This window comes from Haliotis asinina, chromosome 11 (assembly GCF_037392515.1).
Source record: "Haliotis asinina isolate JCU_RB_2024 chromosome 11, JCU_Hal_asi_v2, whole genome shotgun sequence".
Taxonomy (NCBI): Eukaryota; Metazoa; Mollusca; class Gastropoda; order Lepetellida; family Haliotidae; genus Haliotis; species Haliotis asinina.
This window is the reverse complement of record NC_090290.1, coordinates 57036977-57059655: the sequence shown is the minus strand read 5'-3', so window position 1 is coordinate 57059655 and position 22679 is coordinate 57036977. Positions and strand designations below refer to the sequence as shown.

The window sequence follows — 22679 nt, the reverse complement described above, 5'->3', positions numbered from 1 at the left end:
TTTATTTTATGAGAGTAAAAGCTGTTTAAACTATGAAGTATGAACTTGACATGGACAAAATTTAAACCTGTCTGTTAAAAGTATCAAAACTACATATTAAGTTCTGAAATAACATGTGAATTTTTTTTGTCCTTTATCCCAAACCATATTAATATGTTTGTCATAATCTGAAGAGACCCACATTTGCATTTCTCACAGAAACAGATGGATGCGAACAAATCTAGTGGTGCAGGATAGCATCCATTGGTGTTAGGAAAAAACAAACACAGAGTATTTCTAGCTCATTTATTCTCTGCCCGTACGAGATTCACATGTGGACTCTCAGTCTTGGACATCAGAACACTACAAACATAATGATTGAAGAAACATAGACTCTCTCTTTCATACACACAAACAACACTGGAACCTTATAACAGTCATGGGGAAAACGGTACATTAGTAGCAATCAAACATGTTAACACAGGAAATGCCCTGGCAGCCATATTGGATCATGAAAAATCATTAAAATAAAAAAAGGAGTAAATATCTGTTCCCAGTACCAAGATTATAGATACTAATCAGCTACATATATTTTTTTTTTTTTTAATTATTTTTTTCATCCCACAAATTGGTCAGCTAATTCTATATGCTCTTGATTATATGCCCCAACCACCTTCAAGCAAACTGAAATGCTACTTGTCAAATTTGAGAAACAAATATAAAACTACAAAGTGACAATGGTTAGTGAGAACTGAGGATGAAACTGTTGGAATGTATGCCACTAGTCCTACACCTCTCCTTGCCCATTCTTCAACCATCCAACAGTCTTACCCTGGGTAACATGCTCCATCACCTTATTTACTCATGGCGGTTCTAAATTTATTATTTGATTTTGCATATTAATTTCAGACATCAAGTAGTGGTACACAACCACAGATATCAATTGTAGAAGGTGTCAAAATATATTTAATACTACTTTGTTGTTGATGTTTTAATTTGAAAGAAATGTTTATATTTCATATATGCAGATTATAACAACAATATCCAGCAATACGTTAACTATATCCTGGTGAGAAGTCTTTTGAATTGGTATCTGAATGTGTAAAGAGACACATAGGAATCGTTAAGAGTAGCTGGTCCCGTGTAAATCTTTGGATAATCGGATTATTATGGCAAGTCAAACCAAGTAATATGTGGGGTTGGGAAAATATAATATTTTAACTTCTAGCATATAAATCAAAGCCAGATAAAGTGAGATATATAGTAGTATTTGATTCTGTGTAATTCTGTAAGTACACTTATGAATGGGGTTTGGCAAAATAGCAGGACTGTGCCCTATACCTAAAATACTGTTCCACTTGTTACGCTCGTAAGGTATTGTTTCCCTGGATGAAAAGGTGATATGCTGATTAGTTTAACATTCCACAAGTCAAGATAAATTAACATCAGAACTGGTTTTATCAATGTGATCTATCCAAAGATGAATGGGAGGTAACTCTCACTTCAAGACATAATTCCGTCCAGAGTAGTGTCCCCTGTACATGCAAAACATAATGACATGATAGCTATTTACATATGCAAATTATATCGATAAAATAAGTATGAATCTCACGGTAAAAAACATCAAAAATGCTTGCTCAGCACAAATAACCTGATATTGTTATAACTACTTGTGTAAAAACTGTAAAACTCCACAGAAATAAACAGAAAGTCAACATTAAAATAGTTGAAAAATATCAAATTCTAAAAAATGACAAAATATTATGTTTGAATTCTGAATTCATCTCAGGCGTACTGCTGTTCATGTACGCTGTAAAAGAATTATTGCTATAGATTTATGCAAACAATAATTATACTAAATACATAATTTTATATTTGACAACATTGTACACAATTTTCTTATCACAAGATTCATGTATAACATTTTCAAAACAACTGATTATTCCATAAACTGGTTTACAACTAGCCACCTTCTCACACTAATTGTCCAGAAACTCAAATACTTGTACTTCAAACACAGACTTAACTCCCCTTGGAAAAAAAAATCCAACAATTTTGTCGGTCTAAGAATGAGGATTTCTTAAGAATACTATATCCAAAACTTCACAAAAAATCTTCATAATTAATGTTACTCCTCATGCAACTAAGCATCAAGGATGATATGGTTTAGTTACCACACTATTAACTTGTACAGTCTGGACCAGTACTATGTTCCCTTTCCTGCAGAGTCTGTGCAATAAGGAAACGTCATAAACCAGAGATGGAATAATCTTCAGAGGTATAACCATACAGGCATGATCATTCAATCAAAGCACTTCACCCTAGTATAACAGATCTGTAGAAATAGTTCTCCAAAATAAAATCTTATTTTTTCTCACGTGACTAGAAATTGGCCAAATACATGCTACCTGAAAGAGTATATGTGGCTAAGAACGGGAATACACTAAAAAATGATTATGAATATTCGATCATTTGTTTTCAATGCATTAATATCAAATGTAGATATCAAAAAAAGCAAAATGGAGTTGACGGACTGCTGTCCTGAAATGTGCATATGAAATGCCTGGATTCAAGGTTCTATCATGGTAGCACAGGGTAATAGCAACACAAGTACAGTGATGTGTAATCATAGATAGATTAACCTCATGGATTTTCTTCTTGGAACCTGTAATGCTGCATATTCAATGCTGCAATAATTTAATTCATAGACTTTCATGACCGATTGCAACATCAGTCATAGACTGCCTGCTTGAGTTGATGTCTGATGAAAATCTAAAAATTAATTTATTTGGAGCTTGTGAGGTTGAAATACAAAGTTGGTTAAATAGCACCAGAATGTAGTATACAGTTTACATTTATCTCCCTTGTTTCTGTGTTCCTGCTGGGTAACAACATGAGAGGAATGAGACTACCAGGCTTGATTATCATTCTGATCTTGCTCCTCACACTATCGATCATTATGCAAAATATTAAAAAGGCAACTTTAAATGGCAACCTAAGTCACTGCACTGGTTCTAGTTTGGTGAAATTTGAAGTGTTTTCCAAATTTACTCTACTTGCTACAATGTATGAACACAAACAATCAGCATAAGGATGTATACTGCCGGAAAAAATAAGAGATGTAATCCATGAGCATGCATGGATCATAATGATCTGGGATTTAAACCCATAACTCTCCTGATCCTGTCATTGCTAAGGACTATAACTCTACATAACAATTTCTCACTTTAGAATAACAAGAAACTTTCCTAAATCAGTGTTTTATTACAGCAAAAAGAGATGGAAACGATATGATCATAACACCCACAGGAAACATCATAACAGTGTTCCCTTACTTTTGTCCTTCAGTATATTTATGCCTGTTTTTCTTATTCATTTATTCCTATGTACAGACAAACTCTACCTAACTCTATCCTGACATTGCCTCTTTAACACTGAGAATCAATTAAATGTTCTGGTATGAATGAGTTTTGATTTCCACTATAAAGTTTGATGTTTTTCATATGTGTCCCATCACTGCCATGCATGAACTGAGATACAGCCTTTTACACATCGCTATAGTATGGACAACACTAGCGTGTAACTGTTTTGATCATTACAGTCCTTAAAACAGTATAGAAACAGCACCATGTCTTATGACAACATAGGATACACACTTTGAAAAAATAAAAACAATGCTATGGGATGTTTTGTACAAGTTATTATATACGCTTCCTTATTCAAAATAGATCTTTCTGTACATGGTGTATAGCGGAAAGTCATTCCAGTATATCACTTCAGTTGGAGGCAACTTTTGTTGGCGACGGAAACTGATTCATAGCTACCATTTAAAAAATTTGTGTTTTACAAAATCTAATGAAAATGAACTTCACACTAAATAGATAGATGATTTTTTTTCTGTTTTTTTTTTAATGATAGAATTAGTGTTAATACTTGAAGTAATAAACTGAAATGAACTTCTCATTTACTTAATTTCTTAGATATGTTCTATATTTCAATAAATATACATTTGTAAACAGCTCTCTTACTATCTACATAAAAGTAACTAATATTTTTATATTTTCAAAACTTAAAATTCAAAAGTCATAAACAAAAAATAATAACCCATAAATAGAATTGTAAGTTATCACTTAATTTCAAATAAATAGAATAAATATTAAAATATCTGCTCTCAACTTGATAATCAGTGCCAATCACCAAAGTGTAGCCTTGTCATAGTGATTGAAAACAACAGATCATTTGTAATGACACTTGTGAACACCATCATGTCTCAACATTGGAAGAAAAATCTCTTATGATTTACTAAAATGACTGAAATCAAAATATCTATGAAGATTGAATGATGTGGTTACCATGGCTACTGTAGCTTGTGCTATGTACAAACTTAAGGGAACTGCGACCTTCAGTCATTCAAGGTCAGTCTTTGGTTGTAGTGATCATAATGATGAAAGATGTCAAGAATTAACAAGGTGAAATAAAACAATATGTCCATTCATTAGTACATTTCTCTGGCAAGGTGGGGACCATCTCAAAATCTATTCACTCATTATCCAATATGCCCTCGAAGCACAGGGCAATCGTCAGTACATTACAATTTTATAAACAATGGCGCTTTCAAGCAGTAAACATTGCAGCTTGTTTCATGTTCAAATGAAAAATAAAATTATGAGTTTCAGACTTTCAGATGGTCCATTTTGATTTGAATCTACAATAAAAGACAATAGAAACAAAAAAATAGTCAGCTATGCTAATTCCTTTCGACAAGGTTACAAAACACACAAACAATATGCAAAAAATCAGACACCAACTCTGTATATACAACAATGAAAAACATTATATCTAGAGCCATTTCTTCTACAAAAAAAACATGCTAAAATACTAAAAATTGACTACTCATTAAGAACAAAGAAGATCTTCTTGGAGGTCACTTCTGATATCCTGATCTACTAAGAGAGGAACAATCTAAGATAACAAAGACAAGCAGAGGCAAAGTATTTACAAGACGTCGACCATTTCTGTAAGTAAGAATGATGGCTGTTCATGCTCAGTAATAACCGACTACATCTGGAGGACAAGCCAGAGGATGAATTGGTTGTGTTAGCGTGAAAAAAAGTTCAACCCCGAAATAACATGACCGTGCATTGAAGATGTAGATCTAGGGTCTGGCCAACTATGGTAAGATTTTAACAATACACGCAGTATCAAGAAGAAATGATCTATACGAGGAGAAACTGGATTAATTTAGACTTTGAAGAGGGGACTGGCCTACTATCTAGAAGAATGCACATTGGTAAGAGCAACACTTCTGTCAACGATGTTAATTTTAGAGGATTGCTCTGGAAGCCAACTGGTTAGACACATGGAACTTACAATGCGTTACGTTGGCCTACCGGGGTATTGGAAATGTGAAGATGACCCATCAAATTGGTCATGCCTGCCACGGCTGCAGAGGGATCAAAACTCGAGCACTGTGGATTTAAGTTGCTAGCCGTGGGGGCGTTCATCTGAGAAAAAACATCCTCCGTATGGAATCATGAACTCAAGTGATGTTAAACACTTCGTGCTGAAAAAACACCTTCACATTCCTTGTTAAAGAGTTGGTCCAAACATGAATAAAACTTGACTTGCAGTGATAACGAAAATAAACCTAGATGTTCTAAGGGTGAATTATTCATCCTGATCTTAAAAATATGTGCCCCATATTTCACATCTAGACACTGCAAACAAATGACAATATTCAGAACAAAAGACTTTGTTGGCAACAGATAATCGACTGTAAAAGAAACTAACACATCAATCACATGTGAACAACTGTATCATTAATGAAAAATGACAAAAAACACATCAATAAAGGAATTATAACAGAAGAAAAATACATATATACAAGAACATCTCAGATGGCAAAAACCTGACCATTGGCCTTATCACACATCACGGTGTGTCAGAGTGATCTCCCTTGAAGGTCTTCGTCTTGGCGAGTTATCTCCCCTTTGCTAGCATAGCATTCAACTTGAAAAATCAAAACTTACATGAGGCAGCTGAGGTTGCATGATATACTGTGGATGCATTCCCCAAGTAGCGGGATTGGACGACACCTGATAGGTGGTCACTGGGGTCGTCGCCACTGACGTGTAGTTACGGGGGACCAGTCCTGTGGGGAGCAGCGCCGCCGGTGTGGCTACACTGTAAGGCATATATTGACTGTACATCTATAAGTATGCTCCTCAACTGAATCGACACAACTCTACTGATCAAATGGAGAGGCTACACAGTAAGGCATATATTGACTGTACATCTATAAGTATGCTCCTCAACTGAATCGACACAACTCTACTGATCAAATGGAGAGGCTACACAGTAAGGCATATATTGACTGTACATCTATAAGTATGCTCCTCAACTGAATCGACACAACTCTACTGATCAAATGGAGAGGCTACACAGTAAGGCATATATTGACTGTACATCTATAAGTATGCTCCTCAACTGAATCGACACAACTCTACTGATCAAATGGAGAGGCTACACAGTAAGGCATATATTGACTGTACATCTATAAGTATGCTCCTCAACTGAATCGACACAACTCTACTGATCAAATGGAGAGGCTACACTGTAAGGCATATATTGACTGTACATCTATAAGTATGCTCCTCAACTGAATCGACACAACTCTACTGATCAAATGGAGAGGCTACACAGTAAGGCATATATTGACTGTACATCTATAAGTATGCTCCTCAACTGAATCGACACAACTCTACTGATCAAATGGAGAGGCTACACAGTAAGGCATATATTGACTGTACATCTATAAGTATGCTCCTCAACTGAATCGACACAACTCTACTGATCAAATGGAGAGGCTACACAGTAAGGCATATATTGACTGTACATCTATAAGTATGCTCCTCAACTGAATCGACACAACTCTACTGATCAAATGGAGAGGCTACACAGTAAGGCATATATTGACTGTACATCTATAAGTATGCTCCTCAACTGAATCGACACAACTCTACTGATCAAATGGAGAGGCTACACAGTAAGGCATATATTGACTGTACATCTATAAGTATGCTCCTCAACTGAATCGACACAACTCTACTGATCAAATGGAGAGGCTACACAGTAAGGCATATATTGACTGTACATCTATAAGTATGCTCCTCAACTGAATCGACACAACTCTACTGATCAAATGGAGAGGCTACACAGTAAGGCATATATTGACTGTACATCTGTAAGTATGCTTCTCAACTGAATCGACACAACTCTACTGATCAAATGGAGAGGCTACACAGTAAGGCATATATTGACTGTACATCTATAAGTATGCTTCTCAACTGAATCGACACAACTCTACTGATCAAATGGAGAGGCTACACAGTAAGGCATATATTGACTGTACATCTGTAAGTATGCTTCTCAACTGAATCGACACAACTCTACTGATCAAATGGAGAGGCTACACAGTAAGGCATATATTGACTGTACATCTATAAGTATGCTCCTCAACTGAATCGACACAATTCTAGTGAACCAAATTTTCAATTTCTGTTTGCTAACACGATTACTTTGGGGCTTAACTAAGGCCTTAACATGTTTAAAACTGCTCTTCAAAAATATGAAAGCACATACTTTCCACAGCAGATAATAACCTGCATGTGCTTAATGAACTAAAAATGTGCTCACATCCAAAAGAGAGATTCCATTATCAGTTAATGCAAAAAGGCGAAAGATAGTCTGAGACCCTTCAATGAGACTAATTAAACTGGTCTGCAACCCAAACATTTACCCAATACACAAACAGAAGGAATATATAACTCTTCCTGCAGTTTGTCAGTTTCAATACTCACCCATGGTTCAGATTTGTTGGAATTGCTTGCTGGTCGTAACTGAACTGTAACTGAAATACACAAAAACATACATCATTGTTCCTATCCATCAGTAACAATAAACATTGAAAAACAAAAAGACTTAAAAAGATCAACTATTAATTACAGCCATTCCTGCTACTCTTCAGTGATCAATTATCCACTAAAAATCATAATGCTTTTAAGTGATAAACGTTAAATATCTTCAATATTTTTCAATGTGACATCAAGACTTGCCAGTCACTGAGACATAGTGTTAAATCACAGTTATCTCCCTTGGACCATGGGACTTGGTGATTGATAGAAGCACCTTAAAATACCCAGGCACTACTTGGCATGATTCTAACTGCTGCGATGAGAATTTTACTGCAGTTATACTTACTTGAAGGCCTAGTTCCTGAAAGAAAAGCACAATTTAAGTACTTTGTTATAAGTAAAGCAAAATATTAAAAACCTGGCCCAATATTCTCTAAAGAGTCGCAGCCTAAGAATTCTTAACTTTAATGGTGGCAATATGTTAAGAATGGGCTTGAAAAGTTCATATGGCTACTAACATTTCAAGAACAACCAGCCTGATGTGTAATAATTTAATCATTGAAAATGGAGTTTAAAATAGTAACAGTATTTGATTATCAATTGCTAATTGACTGCTGAAACGTACAGAGATATACAAGCCATTGGTATAAAAACACCAGTCAACTTTAACCACGTCAACACTTGTACTTACATCTTCTCTCCCTGGAGGAAATAATCTCCCTTGCTGGAATTGATTCTTCTTCTTACTGCCGCTGTCTGCCAGCTTCACCAACAATGCTTCTGTACAACCTGAACACAAACACCCACACATTGTAGTCACCATTCCCACTATGTTAACAAACTATTCCTTGCATGCATTCACTGCACGGTTCGTTTTGATTGGTTTATTGTTTTATGCCCCACTCTGTTCATAGTTAAGCCTGGACCTGACTATCCAGCATGGGCCGTGGGTCTAACTGTATGAAGGAATACCAGTAGCAGTATTGCAATTTTTGTTTGTTATCACATATTTTCCACAGTCGTAGCACAAAGATCGTTTTGTGGGAGTGACCTCATTTCCACGATGTTCTTAGCATTAATATGATCTTAAGTTTACATTAATCATTATTGTAATTGTCTTAGTGCTTAGAGCAGTCTGTCAGCAGGGTCCATAGCACTCAGACAATCAGATTTGATATAAGTGAATATGGTATATAAAGTTTCATCATGCTTTCCACATGAACTGACTACATGGATCTGGTGTACTGTAAGTTCCTTGTCATCAATACAAACTCCATGGTGGGATAGCAAAGTGGTTAAACCATTTGCTAATCACCCTGAAGCCCATGTTCGATTCTCCACATGGGTACTATTTGTGAAGCCCATTTCTAGTGTCTCTCGCTGGAATATTGTTACAAGCAGCATAAAACCCCACTCACTCACTCACTCACTCACTCACTCACTCACTCACTCACTCACTCACTCACTCACTCAATGCCAATTACAAGATTAGATCTAGACCATGTTTGATTACATATGGATTGCTACTGTGGGACAAACGCTCAGTGTAGAGTTCAAAGACAAGAAACACTCTCTTCAGATCAAAGATCACAGCAAAATATATATTTCTGAACTTCAGTTATCGTCCTACCATGACATAAATGCTGTTAAACCCAACTTACACATTCAAAGAATTGTTTCTGAAGTTTAACGTTTTATGGTGATGCAATATGGACTTCAGCCTTTTCATTTATGAAATATAGTCATCTTTAACCAAGTGTACATTTTGGACTACAGCACTACAGGTTTGCCATTACGAAAGCACTTGAAATTCCTCTACACTAAGGCTGACTTGGCTCACTTGAGACAAACATTTAACACATGCAATAAAAATTCCTCATCTTAATGTTATGATCGTGAACATTTTTACGAAAAACCAACACAAGTGCTTGGTTGTGAAAAAACACAACACCCTGCTTGTATAACACTGGTCGCCATTCCATGACATGAATTACTCCTTGTACAAAGCATGTCACCCGATTTCAATAAGCTTATGATATCCGAGCAGTGTGTTATTCACAGTTTGTGGTCCTCTACAATAGCCTTCAGTTGGATGAGAGGCAGTGCGATATTCAAATAAGTTCAACACTTGTAACAACAAAGAACCAATATAATCCCCTGTCTCTTCTGTATACATCAGCGCTTCGGATATAGTCACCTCCTGCACATGAATACTACAACGGTCACAGCCTTGTGTGCACTGCCTGTACAACAGCATGTATAGACGGGCCTACCTTCCCATGAATACAACAGCGTACAACATTAAATGACCATGCTCACCAAAGGGCCAGTCTGACAACTAATCTGCAGTGTGTGTAGAGGTTGTAAATTACTAGGCTTTATGTACGAACATGTTTGAACTATGCTTCTCTCTCACCCACTCCGAGTGCTGTTTTCTACAGTTGACTTGACAATGTTCGTAAACTATACTCCCCTCAATGCACATTTATTTGCTCATGCTGAATTTAAATCAGTTCTTGTGTATCAAAATCAAATTTTAGCCTGCATAGTATTGATTGCTTTTCTATACATCTGTGGTGATCTATTATGTACAGACAAATAACCGCTCTTGTTAATGGAAAGTCATGACTCTATACTTTCATAAATCAATTTGACTGGACATGAATTTCTCTGGGAGTTTTGCAAGCATTCTTCTCCAAATCACGCAGAGACGCCTGTCTTACTTTCCCTAAATATTTAGACTCAAAAGTCACTACCTTTTGGCTGTGTGTGTTCAGCAAATCAATTTTGTAACCCTCTTATGATTAGAAATCTGTTGTCATTTGCATGTACATCTGATTATGTCCTCACACTTTGTCATGCATCTATTGTCATAAAATTCATGACAAATATCAATACAAAAATCAATTACTGGGAAACTTTAATTCATACATATATACCCGATGTAACTTATTTATCTCATCCCTAGGGTCGGGTATGATACCCTAAACAATAGTGCGGGAATGATGACTTCACACTGGTTTTTACCCATCAAGGAATTGAACACAGGTCTTGGGTTGAACACGCCTGTGCTTAAACAACTTGGCCACCACACAGGCCCTTTAATATGTGCATGTAAGAAGAGAAAGATACAAAATCAAAACAGTACTTAATTATTATTGCAATCCCAGGATCTATCACTCCTTTCTGCATTTTTATATTTCTGTCAGGGTGGGTTAGCCTAGTGGTTCAGTTCCCTATGGGTATGTATGAAGTCCATTTCTGGTGTCCCTTGAAATGGTGAAGAAATATTATGATAGACACATAACTCAATCATTCTTTTCCTTCTTCTGATTACTTAATATATTATCTATTATATATTACATATGCATTTACATATCATTAAGAGATTTGTTTCTTACCTGGTAAAATTTTAGCATTGAAAGCATCAATAACTTGCTGGCACTTCTCTCTGGACTCCATGCGTGCAAAGCCCACTCCACGACTCAATCCATCAGGCTTCCTCAATATTCTTGTGGATATCACTGTACCGTAGTCTTTAAACATATTTTCTAAATTTTTCTCGGTGAAGTATATAGGTAGATTCGCTATATACAGGTTAGTGGGATCTTGTTCTTGTTGCTGAAATCAAGGAAGACACTGCAAGTATTTTATAAAATAACACACGCGTCAATATCAGTATGGATTTTATTCCAACGTGTGTCGATATTTTTAACCAAGCGGACAGGTGACAGTCTTTTTCTGTAATAAATCTAGTTATATAAACCGTGAAAAGTGACTGTGGAAGAAAGAACAAATTTGGCGGAAAAGTTTCAATATTTTCATCTGCTTGTATCAGGTATCACACTTTCAGATATTAGATCAAAACAGTTTTGAACATAATATTAAAAATGATATATTTTAATAAAATGCCAGTAAGTATTGGAATTTTTATAAATAGGTTACTTTGAACAAACAAAAACAGACCACAATATTGTTGATAGCTGCTGCAGTGATGCACTCTACCATGTCTTCAGTCACAGAACCAACAAAGTCCTCACAATTTATGCATTAAACGCGCTACGATTAATAATCGCCCCAAAACATCAAAATAAGCAATTTGTATTAAAAAACACATCAAATGACTCCAAATGATGTATTTAGATGTGAACTGGCCATCTTATCACATATTTACATCTACTGCTTCAAACTGACATGGAATTATGTGAAAAGTGTGCATGAACATTGCAACTGTGACCTTTAACTATTCTATCAAAGAACCTTTATGTGCCATTCTGGAAACAACACAAGCAATGGTTTTGCAAAGAATATTCTGTTTGTTAGAGGCAAGTGAGCTATTTTGCTTAAACAAATCATCTATTTCTCTGGCCTCTAAATAGAAACCCACGATATGATATCACCCAAGGAAAACATTTATTTCCAGACGCTCCCCATGCGGTCTCAAGCACTGCATGATAAATACACTTTTTGTCATATAGTCGTTAGACAGTGATGTTCACTTCTTTGAATGCAAACCTTCTTCCACAATCTTGTTTATGGGCTTATAAAGCTTCTGTGAGTAAGAATGATCTATATGCTACCAGGAGAGAATTTATCGTCAAACAATAGTTTGTGTTGTAAGCAAAAAACAAGTCATGAAGTTAATGGTTTCTAAGATAGCTTAAAACCCTGTTGATAATACACCAATGAGGTTAATGATTCCTTCAGGGGGAATCCCTGTTAGTAATGAATAGTTCTTTGTGGTTTGGTGTCCAGTGTATATCCTGCCAATATCACTTTCCTCCAACAGAAAAATATATTCATGTAAGCAAAACAAATATTACTGTCCCAAAATGTTTTAGTCAGTGTTCTACTGTTATAGAATAAATATGTAATATTAAGATGATAATATTTTTTTACACTGATCAGTGCAACATGATAGAGAACTGGTCAAGAATGTCCTCCTGACAACTAGTGAAAGCCTTCTACTGTGATGAGTCTCATACCAGAATAATTACAGTGACTTAAATTTCTTCAATTGGCCCACAGTTTAGCAGATCTAAGATTACATTATGTATTGTGAAACTTTCTCAAAACTGTCTTTGTTGGGAAAATTATGTAATTTCTACAAGCCTTTTGAGCGAGACGGCCATTACTGCAATAACAACCTTATCTTATCACAAGAATGTTGGTGGGCTCTCAATGTAAAGGTGAAATGGTTTCACGCAGTCAGAGTGATTTTACAAACTCCCTTTAAAATCTGTTATCAATATCTGGCAGAACACAGTAATCCGTCAAGACACAATAACAGCTAATTACAGCTTAAGATTTTGTCAGTATTTTGGAGTGATTAGATAGCATTTCTGGCTATCTGCCAAGACTGAGGAATAATCGTCCCACCATGGTGTGGTATAATCTTCCTGAAAGAAGCTTGTTGTGTCATGTCCAGTTCACAACAAGAGAAGCTATATTTCATATGGCACGCCATCAACAAAATCTTCACATATATCACACAGCGTTGACACAGCCTCGCTTGATCCCCTCATTTCATTGGTCACATACATCTGGTGTAAGGCCCATATATTGCCCACACCCTTGCTGGCCAACATACACCTTTCATCCTGGCTATAAATATACTCCAGTATGATGCAAACAGTCATCTTCCAATTAAACTGACATTTTGAGAGATGCCCGAGGAGTGGTGTGCAGTTTTAAATGAAACACTCTCTTCTCTTGTCTAGCTTGTAACCTTGAAATACACTGCCCATATCATGTCCACATGCTGATGGAAATATTCAAAACATGACATCAAGAGCCATCTGATTGTCTAGTAAGCCTGGGTAATAAGTTTAGTGGAAAATATTGTTTCGCAGATATGATGGGGCAAATTTCTTTGTATAAAAAACATGTAAAATATGTACTTTGAATTGAGAAATTAATGGCTGCAGAAAGCGAAAACAAGAAATGTGAAATGCTGGTGGCTTGCACTATTCAATGTCACACTTCATATTCATGTTTCTTGACACATTCATTCTGTGAATTATGTGAATGAGTATAGTTTTATGCCACTTTTAGCAATATTCCAGCAATATCATGGCGATCGGCACCAGGAAGGGCCTTCACAGGCTGCATCCATGTGTGAAATCGAACCCGGGTGTTTAGCATGATGAGCAAACACTTCTACCATTAGGCTACCTCATATGGGAATAAGTGAGTGACAAGGCGGGCGAGCAGGCTGCTGTACAGAGCAGCCAGTGGGTGTAGGCAAGCGAGTACTGGTATGTTCCTGAGTCTTGGGAGGGGATTTGTTTCAAGATTAACTACATTACTGGCTTGCCTTTATGATTTTTTTCTGTTATTTTTCTGCAAAAAGTGAGGCCAGACCTGCTCACAAAAACTAGGCATCATCTCTATTTGACAGAGATTCCTAAACAATCATACTTGGAAAGTAAATGACATTTTTTATAACTATAAAAGTGACTTTGTTACTTTTCTTTACTTAGCGTGTGAACTGGAAACTTTGTGAATTTGTGACACTAAGAATATTGTCTGCTCATGCCCAGGTCTGGATCTGAACCATCCTGACTTGATGATCAAACACACTAGCTGCTGCCCTGTCTGAATGAACCCATTCAGCCTGTGTTATATTATTATCAACAGAGGAAAGACCAATGTTCATAATCCCAAACACCAGGTTAATTCCAAGCCTTATCAGCACATCACATCTCTCCCAAACTAGGCATAAAAGACTCACAATGATAGCACAAAAATGTCTCACAACTTTTTATATTTCTTTCATGCAAATTTGAAAAACATTTACATCAAGCTTGAAGGGCTGTCTCCATGTTGGGATGGGCTGGCCTCACAAAGGATCGCATAAGCTGCCAGTGGAGATAATTTCAATTACAAATCATGACAGATAAGAGGAATGACTTTGACCTACTTAATTCTTCAGGTGTAAAACATTTACAAATTCTACATACCTTAAATTCTATCTGGCCTTATTCTGTTGTAAAGCTGACAACCAGATGAAGTAGTTATCTTTTCAAAATATTTCACACACTTGGTTTTCCATTCTTATTTGTGACCTTGTCACAAGTTTATATTCCACTAATGTCATTTGACAGCAGATATTTGAAAAAGATAAAACTTAGATTATATCTATACATGATCCATCCACATATGTCCCGTCTGTCAAAGTTCTGACAAAACACAGCCAAGACCACACAAAGTCATTATGCTCTACTACCACATGTTAAATCAGAGTACATTATCATCTTAATAATTATGCCAAACTCATTTGATCATACACAATAATTGAGCCAGCATTTTAAAACATGCACATCCAAAATAACAAATAAAAAATTACATCACAAACTTTCACCAAGTTACAAGTATTATTCATAGATACTCATTTCTATTTCAAAGCTCCTTTTACACAAAAATGAAAACGAACAAAAACATTAAAATGAATACATGAACAAAACTTCCTAACATGTGTGGTAGCACCCTAAACATGTGGATTTGCCCTGCGGCTCTTAACAATCTTGTATATAAACAAGAAGAACAGGGCTTGCTGATGTTTTATACATTCACTTGTAGGAATGTTTAGGCTATGTTGAGCTTTAAGCTAATCCTGCATCAACTGAAAAACCAGGAAGATCGAAGCTGTCTATTAACCTTTTTATTATGCTTTCAAATCTGAAAAAATAAATAAAAATTCATTGATTGTGGGAGATCGGGTTTCAGGGCTGCTTGAATCAGACCTGGTTATGCATTCAGACTGTGTGTTTACATATGCCATACCACACGTATCTCCAGCTTGGCCTACAGGTCCCAGGCATAGCACTTCTCAAAATGTCATATAAAATTAACTTCAAATATTCTCACAAATAATACACTGCCTTCTTTTGAGCTTGAACTAGGAGAGGGTTACCCACATCTTGTTCAGACAACCTGCACCTGATTTGATCTGCGGAACCCCAGTATTGTCCTGTTCTATACTTGACATAGAATACGCACCCTCGCGCCAGTCATTCATCATATTCTTGTGTAAATAACACTCTTAATCCTTAGTATTGCACACACCTCAGATTTGTAACGCAAATCTTATTTTGGGATTATGAAGTGCCTCATGGTGATAGATATTGCATTTACACATCTTTCATATTCGACCAGCAACCTGAAGCTTTGATCAGGCTGTTGATTGTTGTGGGGTATTTGAAAGCAGCATCTTTGAAGTGACATTAACACTTCGTACTTCAATTCATTACAAGGGAGATATACGCCGTATTTGCTTGGTGTTAAATAACAAATAGGTTTGTCATACCAGTCGAGTATTTGGTAAATATTTAGTTAGATATTTGTATAGAGGACCGTTTTACAAGAAATCATTTTTCTATTTCATATCTTGTGTCAATAGAAGGACAGTCTCAAAGCTGACAATGGTGGCCCTTGATGAACAATGAAAACATTAACATTTAAATGTTGCGTATTTGACAGCTCATAACACACATATATATCAGAGAAGAGACACGTACAAGACATTTCTGTTCTTTGAAACTGGCAGATAAACATCACAGTCTGTACAAATGCCAGTACATCAAAATCAATTTTCAAAAAGTCTTCACTTCACATTTTGCATTTGATAAAATAATACCTAAAAATTAGTAAGAACCTGTTTTGTCACTACAGACAATTCAATCTATTTCGATCCTAAACAAATTTTGCCCAGATCATTGTTAATGATTTTTTAGATCATGAGAATATCACAGTTTAGATAACCATGAGGTCAAACTATTGAAGAAAGAAGATGTGACAGACTTGTATCTGTTACTCGACTCTAAGTGCTCTGGGAGATATGACTTATCTACCCTGTTCAAGCATGGATAGTCACCATGAGTCAAATCTGATTAAATTTGCAGCTCATTTCAAACTAGTGGTTTATGTGAGATAATCAGAAACAAGAAGAAACTGTGCCCAGAGACATGGATGCCCCTGCTGCTGTAGGAAGCGTCCCTACTCCAGGGATTAATTTCCTCTAAACAAGTTCAATAAACATCTATGCAGCTATGAGATGCACACCTTTCCCATCCCAATGAAACACATGCATAAGCTTAATCAATATTGTTTTGTGAAGAAGTGGATAGACTTAATCCCCTATTTCACTATCATCAGAGAGAAAGTCCCAAAAATTTATCTATGTTCAAATGCATCTAAACATACCAAAATTATGAAATACAAAAACAAAATATGAGATGCACATCTTTAGAGTCTCTATAAAAGACATATGTAAGCTAAGTGACTTTTGTTCAGTGGTTTTGAGGAGAAGTGGATAAAGTACACCCCTTGTATGGGAAGAACAGGATGAATAGAACCAACTTCAAGAGACAAAATTAAGAAATTGGATGAACAAGGTATGAGATGTCCACCTTTCGAGTTCCAATGAAACACATGAAGAGGCTTAATCAATTCTGTGGAGCTGTTTTTGTGGAGAGGTGGCTAGACTTAATTCCCTATAACACTATATTCAAGCAGAAATACAACAAATTGTATGAAAGGTCAAACAGCATTAAATTGAACAAATAAATAAAATACAAAATCAAAATATGAGATGCACACCTTAAGAATCCCTATAAAGCACATGTGTAATCTAAATGAATTCAATACAGTAGTTATTGAGGAGAAGTGGATAACGTAATTCAATACAGTAGTTTCTGAGGAGAAGTGAATAACGTAAACACACCTCTTCATCCCCTGTTACACTATCATCATGGAGAAATTCAGCAAAATGTACCTAAGTTCAAATGTCTCTAAACTTAAAAAAAAATACAACAAAATATAAACACAAAATATGAGATGCACACCATTAGAGTCCAAAGAAAGCTCATGTATAAGTTCACTGATATCCACATTTTTTTTCAGAGAAGTGGATGGAGTTTGACAGATGGAAATGAAGGGTAACCCTCTATACCGCCTGTCATATCTGGTGGGGGGTGGGGTGGGGATCCATGTTACTTGGACTGCGCAAAGGTTAGGTCAAAACAGAAATTATCCCCAAGGTAGGAGTCAATCCTCTACAAGGCCTCCTACTTAAGACAATTGTACCAAATTATTTCCAAATTTGTTTTATTTTGTAGGTAATCCTGGACAACCCCAGATCATAATGAGCCCCATCTATTACATTCTCATGCATTGTCGACTAATTCCCTCATTGGTGTCACACTCACCATAAGTACATTAATTAGTTTGTCAGAGTCCGGAATCGGGAAAGACACTTAACGGTAATGAGCTCTGAGCATTGCCCTGACAAGAAACACATTGCTAGATTAGGCAAATCCAGAAAAACAATAGCATTCGCTGTACAACTAATTATTATTCATGACTCGTGTATGGTTTTCCTGTGGTTCAGCTTGTTTTGATAATTAGTTGAACTGTAGGTAGCATTTGTACAATTATTTCTTGAAGTCTATGTCTGTAGTTAATTTTTAAAGTCATTTCTTAATTTTGAAATACAAACAAATTCAGTATCTGACTTGTACAAACACTACCCAATATAAACACACAAAAATATGATTTCTTCAAAAACTGAGCTGATACCAAATCTATTATGAAACAATATAGATATAAATCAGTCCAAACTCATTACACAGGAAGTAAAAGTTTCTTGGTTCACCATTCTTGGTAGCATAGAAACAGACTTACAGGCAAAAAGGGTGGTTAGATAGCCTACAGGTTAAAGTGTTTGTTTGTTATGCTGAAGGCCAAGGTTTGATACCCTACATGGGTACAAGCCCATTTCTAGGGGCTCTTAACATGAACTGCTGTAATATTTATGAAAGTGTCACAAAACCACACTCTATCGACTGCCAGGAACATATGGACACCTTGGTGTTTGTGGGAAGAGCTGGCCCAAGATAGTGGTCGTGATGGGTGTCCAGCTCAAATGCGCTCTGTCCCAGACACTGAGCAAGGTCCATGATGTCGGCGATATAGACTGATTATTCAGCAATGTCACTCATTTCAATTAAGATCACTCTTTCATTTCAACAACAATTACTTTTTCATGAAGATAGAAGTGACAATCTCTATATTTATGAAACATCTTTGCCAAAAGGAGAGGTCATGGTGCTATTGTAACTACATATTCATCATCATTACGAAAAAAAACCCAGATGTTCGCTAAATGGTCACCTATCCTTCGCATGGGTTGTGTTCTTCAGTAAGTGGTTACCACAGGTTGATACAAGAATATGGAACCAGTCAGAAGTTGTTTGGTTGAATGAAGAAACTCCCTGTACATCTTCTCTGTCACTGACACTTGAGTGACCCATAATTTCCAATTTACTGTCTTTCAAACAAAACACCCCTCTAATCTTATAAAGTAGGTACCAGTATTGATCTACATTATTACTGGTATCGTCAGTCAAAATGCTCTCTCAATAGCAGTCTAAGGCATGCCAGAATGAATATCTGACTTTTCAGTTGAGTACAGCAGTATCGATTCTTCGTGTAACAATAGTTGTGTGGAAATTAGCATGTCCAGACAGATGACCTACCTGTGCCCTCCATAACAATGAGAGAAATTCTGTTTTATCCATTATATTGTTTTCAAATATTATTAAAGTGATGTGAGATCTTAAGCAATGTTTGCTTGTAGATCCATTTTCTTGCAAGTCTGTATATTCATAAATCCATAAGTTTGCAATACTATCCAGTATAGAACACCAAAATAAATAGGCATTGAATCACTATGTCTTGTTTCACTTTCAACTACCCTTTCTGTTACCTATCTTATTTCTTTTCAGTAAAATATGCTAATTGATGGAACTGTTTAAAAACCCATACGCTGAAATCAATCCATGTTCCACTACTTGTAACCTGACAAAATATACCATCTGTTTTTTTAACAATAAAAATTATACTCTGTTCCAAACTTGGAAGAAAACAATATCATTAAAACAGTTATTTGTATCATACATAGAAAGGTGCTTCAAAAAGGTCAAAATTATAGCAGTTTGCAAACTGAATACTTAACTATTCCCCATGAAGGTATGATCTTAGGGTAGGAATTTTAAACCATATCTTCAGCCAACACATGTTTCAACATATGTTATTATTTGTTGTTAGAGACACCATCTTCAGCAAGTACATTTGGCCTGCACTAGTTAATAAAACACTTAGTAGACAAATGCACATTATGTCTGACAGACACCTCTGTAGGTGGTGCTGTGTACGTGCCATTAGTCTGACCTCAACTACCATTAGGTATTTATACTCCCAGTTCAAACATTATAAACCCATTCAGTCTTACTCTTCTCCGATCAAAAACTGTCATAGTGTTGTATTTATGAGAAACCATATTACTGAATCTAACCCCCTGCCACTAAAAGAAAGCTTCCTGGGTAATGGCCCCTTTGATCCAAAATGGCCGACAGAAAAGGCAGGACCGCAGTGAATTAATCTGAGAGGAGCCTTTAGCCTAAATGATTTCTCAGAGATGCTCCTGCACAAGAAGCAGAGGCTCAGCGTTCAGCTGAGACAATACTCACATCATTATCATGGTAAATGATCACAATCTGACACAGACTATATTCAACTTGTCGAAGCCATGGCATGCATAAACAAGCATCCATCTTGGATCCATTCTTGCAAGAGTTCCATCAAATTATCTTGGCAGCGTTTTAGCACTTATCTTTCAGATATCATAACCAGATTCAGATTCAAATACACAATTGTAACTGGAGTGAAAGTATATTATCCATCCAGACATAAGACGGTCCTACTAAAGCAAGCCTATAGTGTATGCCTCACTGCAGAATGCACCTCCTGATATTGAGATGAAAGCTACTTGTACAGCATTTGGTCACTAAGACATAAACCTTTAGGAATGGCAATTTCTTTTTTCATACTGATGGCCCAGGGCTAGTTATTGAACAATACTCACTGTCCCTTCATTTTCTGAGGCGAGGTTCAACAAGGGGAGCAAACCAACAGTCCTCAAGAAATAGAAATACATGGACAAGGTATTAACCCTTTTCAATGTCATTGTCAAGTTAGTGAATCCCTATGAATCAATGTGAAGGACCCAATGATTGAAGGAAACAACAGCAGGGAGAGTACACTCCCCTGAACACCTGTGTCATCAGTGTTCGATAATGATTCATAAACACATGTTTATGATATAGATCATTATTTCATGCCCTTCACCATGATATTAAATACTGTTGTTGCACAACTAGTTATATATCCTGTAGAAATCCTATTTGTAATTAAACAACTATGAATTAATTGCTAAATTGCCTTCCTTCCCACTACAATCTGTCTTGCCCATTCTGGTGCTCTCACTACCATTTCTCTTTAACCTTGGACAAAAAACAATATCACATGGAGATATTATCTCATTATAGCCTGTCCGTTTCATCCCTGCTGTTACATATATACCAGCAGTGGAATACGGACATTGTATACATTAATAACATAGTCATTATATGAAGCACTGGACTAACTGTTCAAATTGCTTTCCACTGAATGATTGGTCTTAAGATCCAACATAACACACACCAATCAAACATTTGTTGTGATTATATAAGGCATCAAGTTCTGCCAAATTCCGATATCAGTTGAATAACTCAGCCAGTGCTATCAGATATTATGGTAACATATCCAGTCTGGCAGACTACTTCCATGAAGACCCAATCAAATATCTTTCATACAGCTAATTATAAATGTCCTTCTCAAAGTTCAAGGTGTTTTATACGGTTAAAGTTTAAAGACCAAGAACTATTTTTATGGATATACAACTTCCTTATCCTGTATAGGTGAGATGGATTCTAATGTCATTGTCAAGCAAGCGATAACAAGTATATTCATAAAAATAGTTCTCATTGTTGATCTACCCAACTTCTAGAATGCCAAACAAAAAAGTATTTACAAATTATTCAGTACACATGTAGTAAGATCAACAGACACCATTCCTGGCACAATTAACATCTGAAAACATACCAATTTTGTCTCTCATGATCAAGAAGACAGATTTCAATGTATTCTGAAGCTTCTCAACTGAACATAATCATGTCTTAAGCGTATACAATCATATATATAGAAAACTATCTTTACCTATCTTTAACAGAATTATGTAAATGTATTTAATAATCAGTGTTTCATTTCAAAAACAGATTTCTGTGACGTCTGCTTATCAGTTGCTAAAACTAGTTTATGGGACAACAGTTGAAGGCAAACACACCCTTGGAACGGGTTTTCAGGTATATAAAGTACCCATAACAAAATGGGGTTGAAAGGCACATTTTATGACTGTTGACAGAAGACAAACCTAAGTAGTGGACACTTGTCTTGGGTCAAGCACATATTGAAACAGAAGTGAGTGGTCTAGACAACATGTCGCTACAAATCACACTGGACATTTCAAAGTATGCCGCCTGAAGTGTCACAAGTCAGGGGTGAGTTTGAAATTGAGGCAGGTGACATTATTTTGGCTTTCAAGTCGGTCAGGTAGCTTTACCGCAGTCAGGGGACACAAGTTTGTGCTAGGTACCTCAACACAACCCAACACAATCTCAAATACCTTCTAGCCTACAATTAATACCAGAGAGTCAGCAGAAATGTTTACTCAAAGATGGGATGGTTACCTTTCAGCCAATGTCAAGAATTTGTCAAGTAAAGATGTGTGTGCTGTCAAAAACAGTTCAATGAAAACCCCATGCCATCTTTGGGCCAAAGCCCGTCCCTAATATGTAGTGAGCTGTCAAGCAGCTAGTACCTCCAGGCTTGGGTCAGTAGGCTGTTAGT

General features: G+C 36.3%; 1 protein-coding gene across 5 annotated transcripts in view; it reads right to left on the bottom strand.

Moving 5' to 3' along the window:
• Window positions 1-22679, bottom strand: part of LOC137255811 (RNA-binding motif, single-stranded-interacting protein 3-like) — a 324056-nt gene that overhangs the window by 10102 nt on the left and 291275 nt on the right. For 4 of the 5 annotated variants that reach the window (XM_067793352.1, XM_067793355.1, XM_067793354.1 and 1 more), the window contains 5 exons: window positions 11294-11513; window positions 8584-8681; window positions 8239-8253; window positions 7839-7888; window positions 6009-6180 (listed from right to left, as the gene is read on the bottom strand). In XM_067793352.1, the coding sequence (XP_067649453.1) occupies window positions 6009-6180; window positions 7839-7888; window positions 8239-8253; window positions 8584-8681; window positions 11294-11513 (555 nt within the window). The remainder of the gene's footprint in view (window positions 1-6008; window positions 6181-7838; window positions 7889-8238; window positions 8254-8583; window positions 8682-11293; window positions 11514-22679) is intronic. The other variant, XM_067793353.1, reaches the window with a different exon arrangement.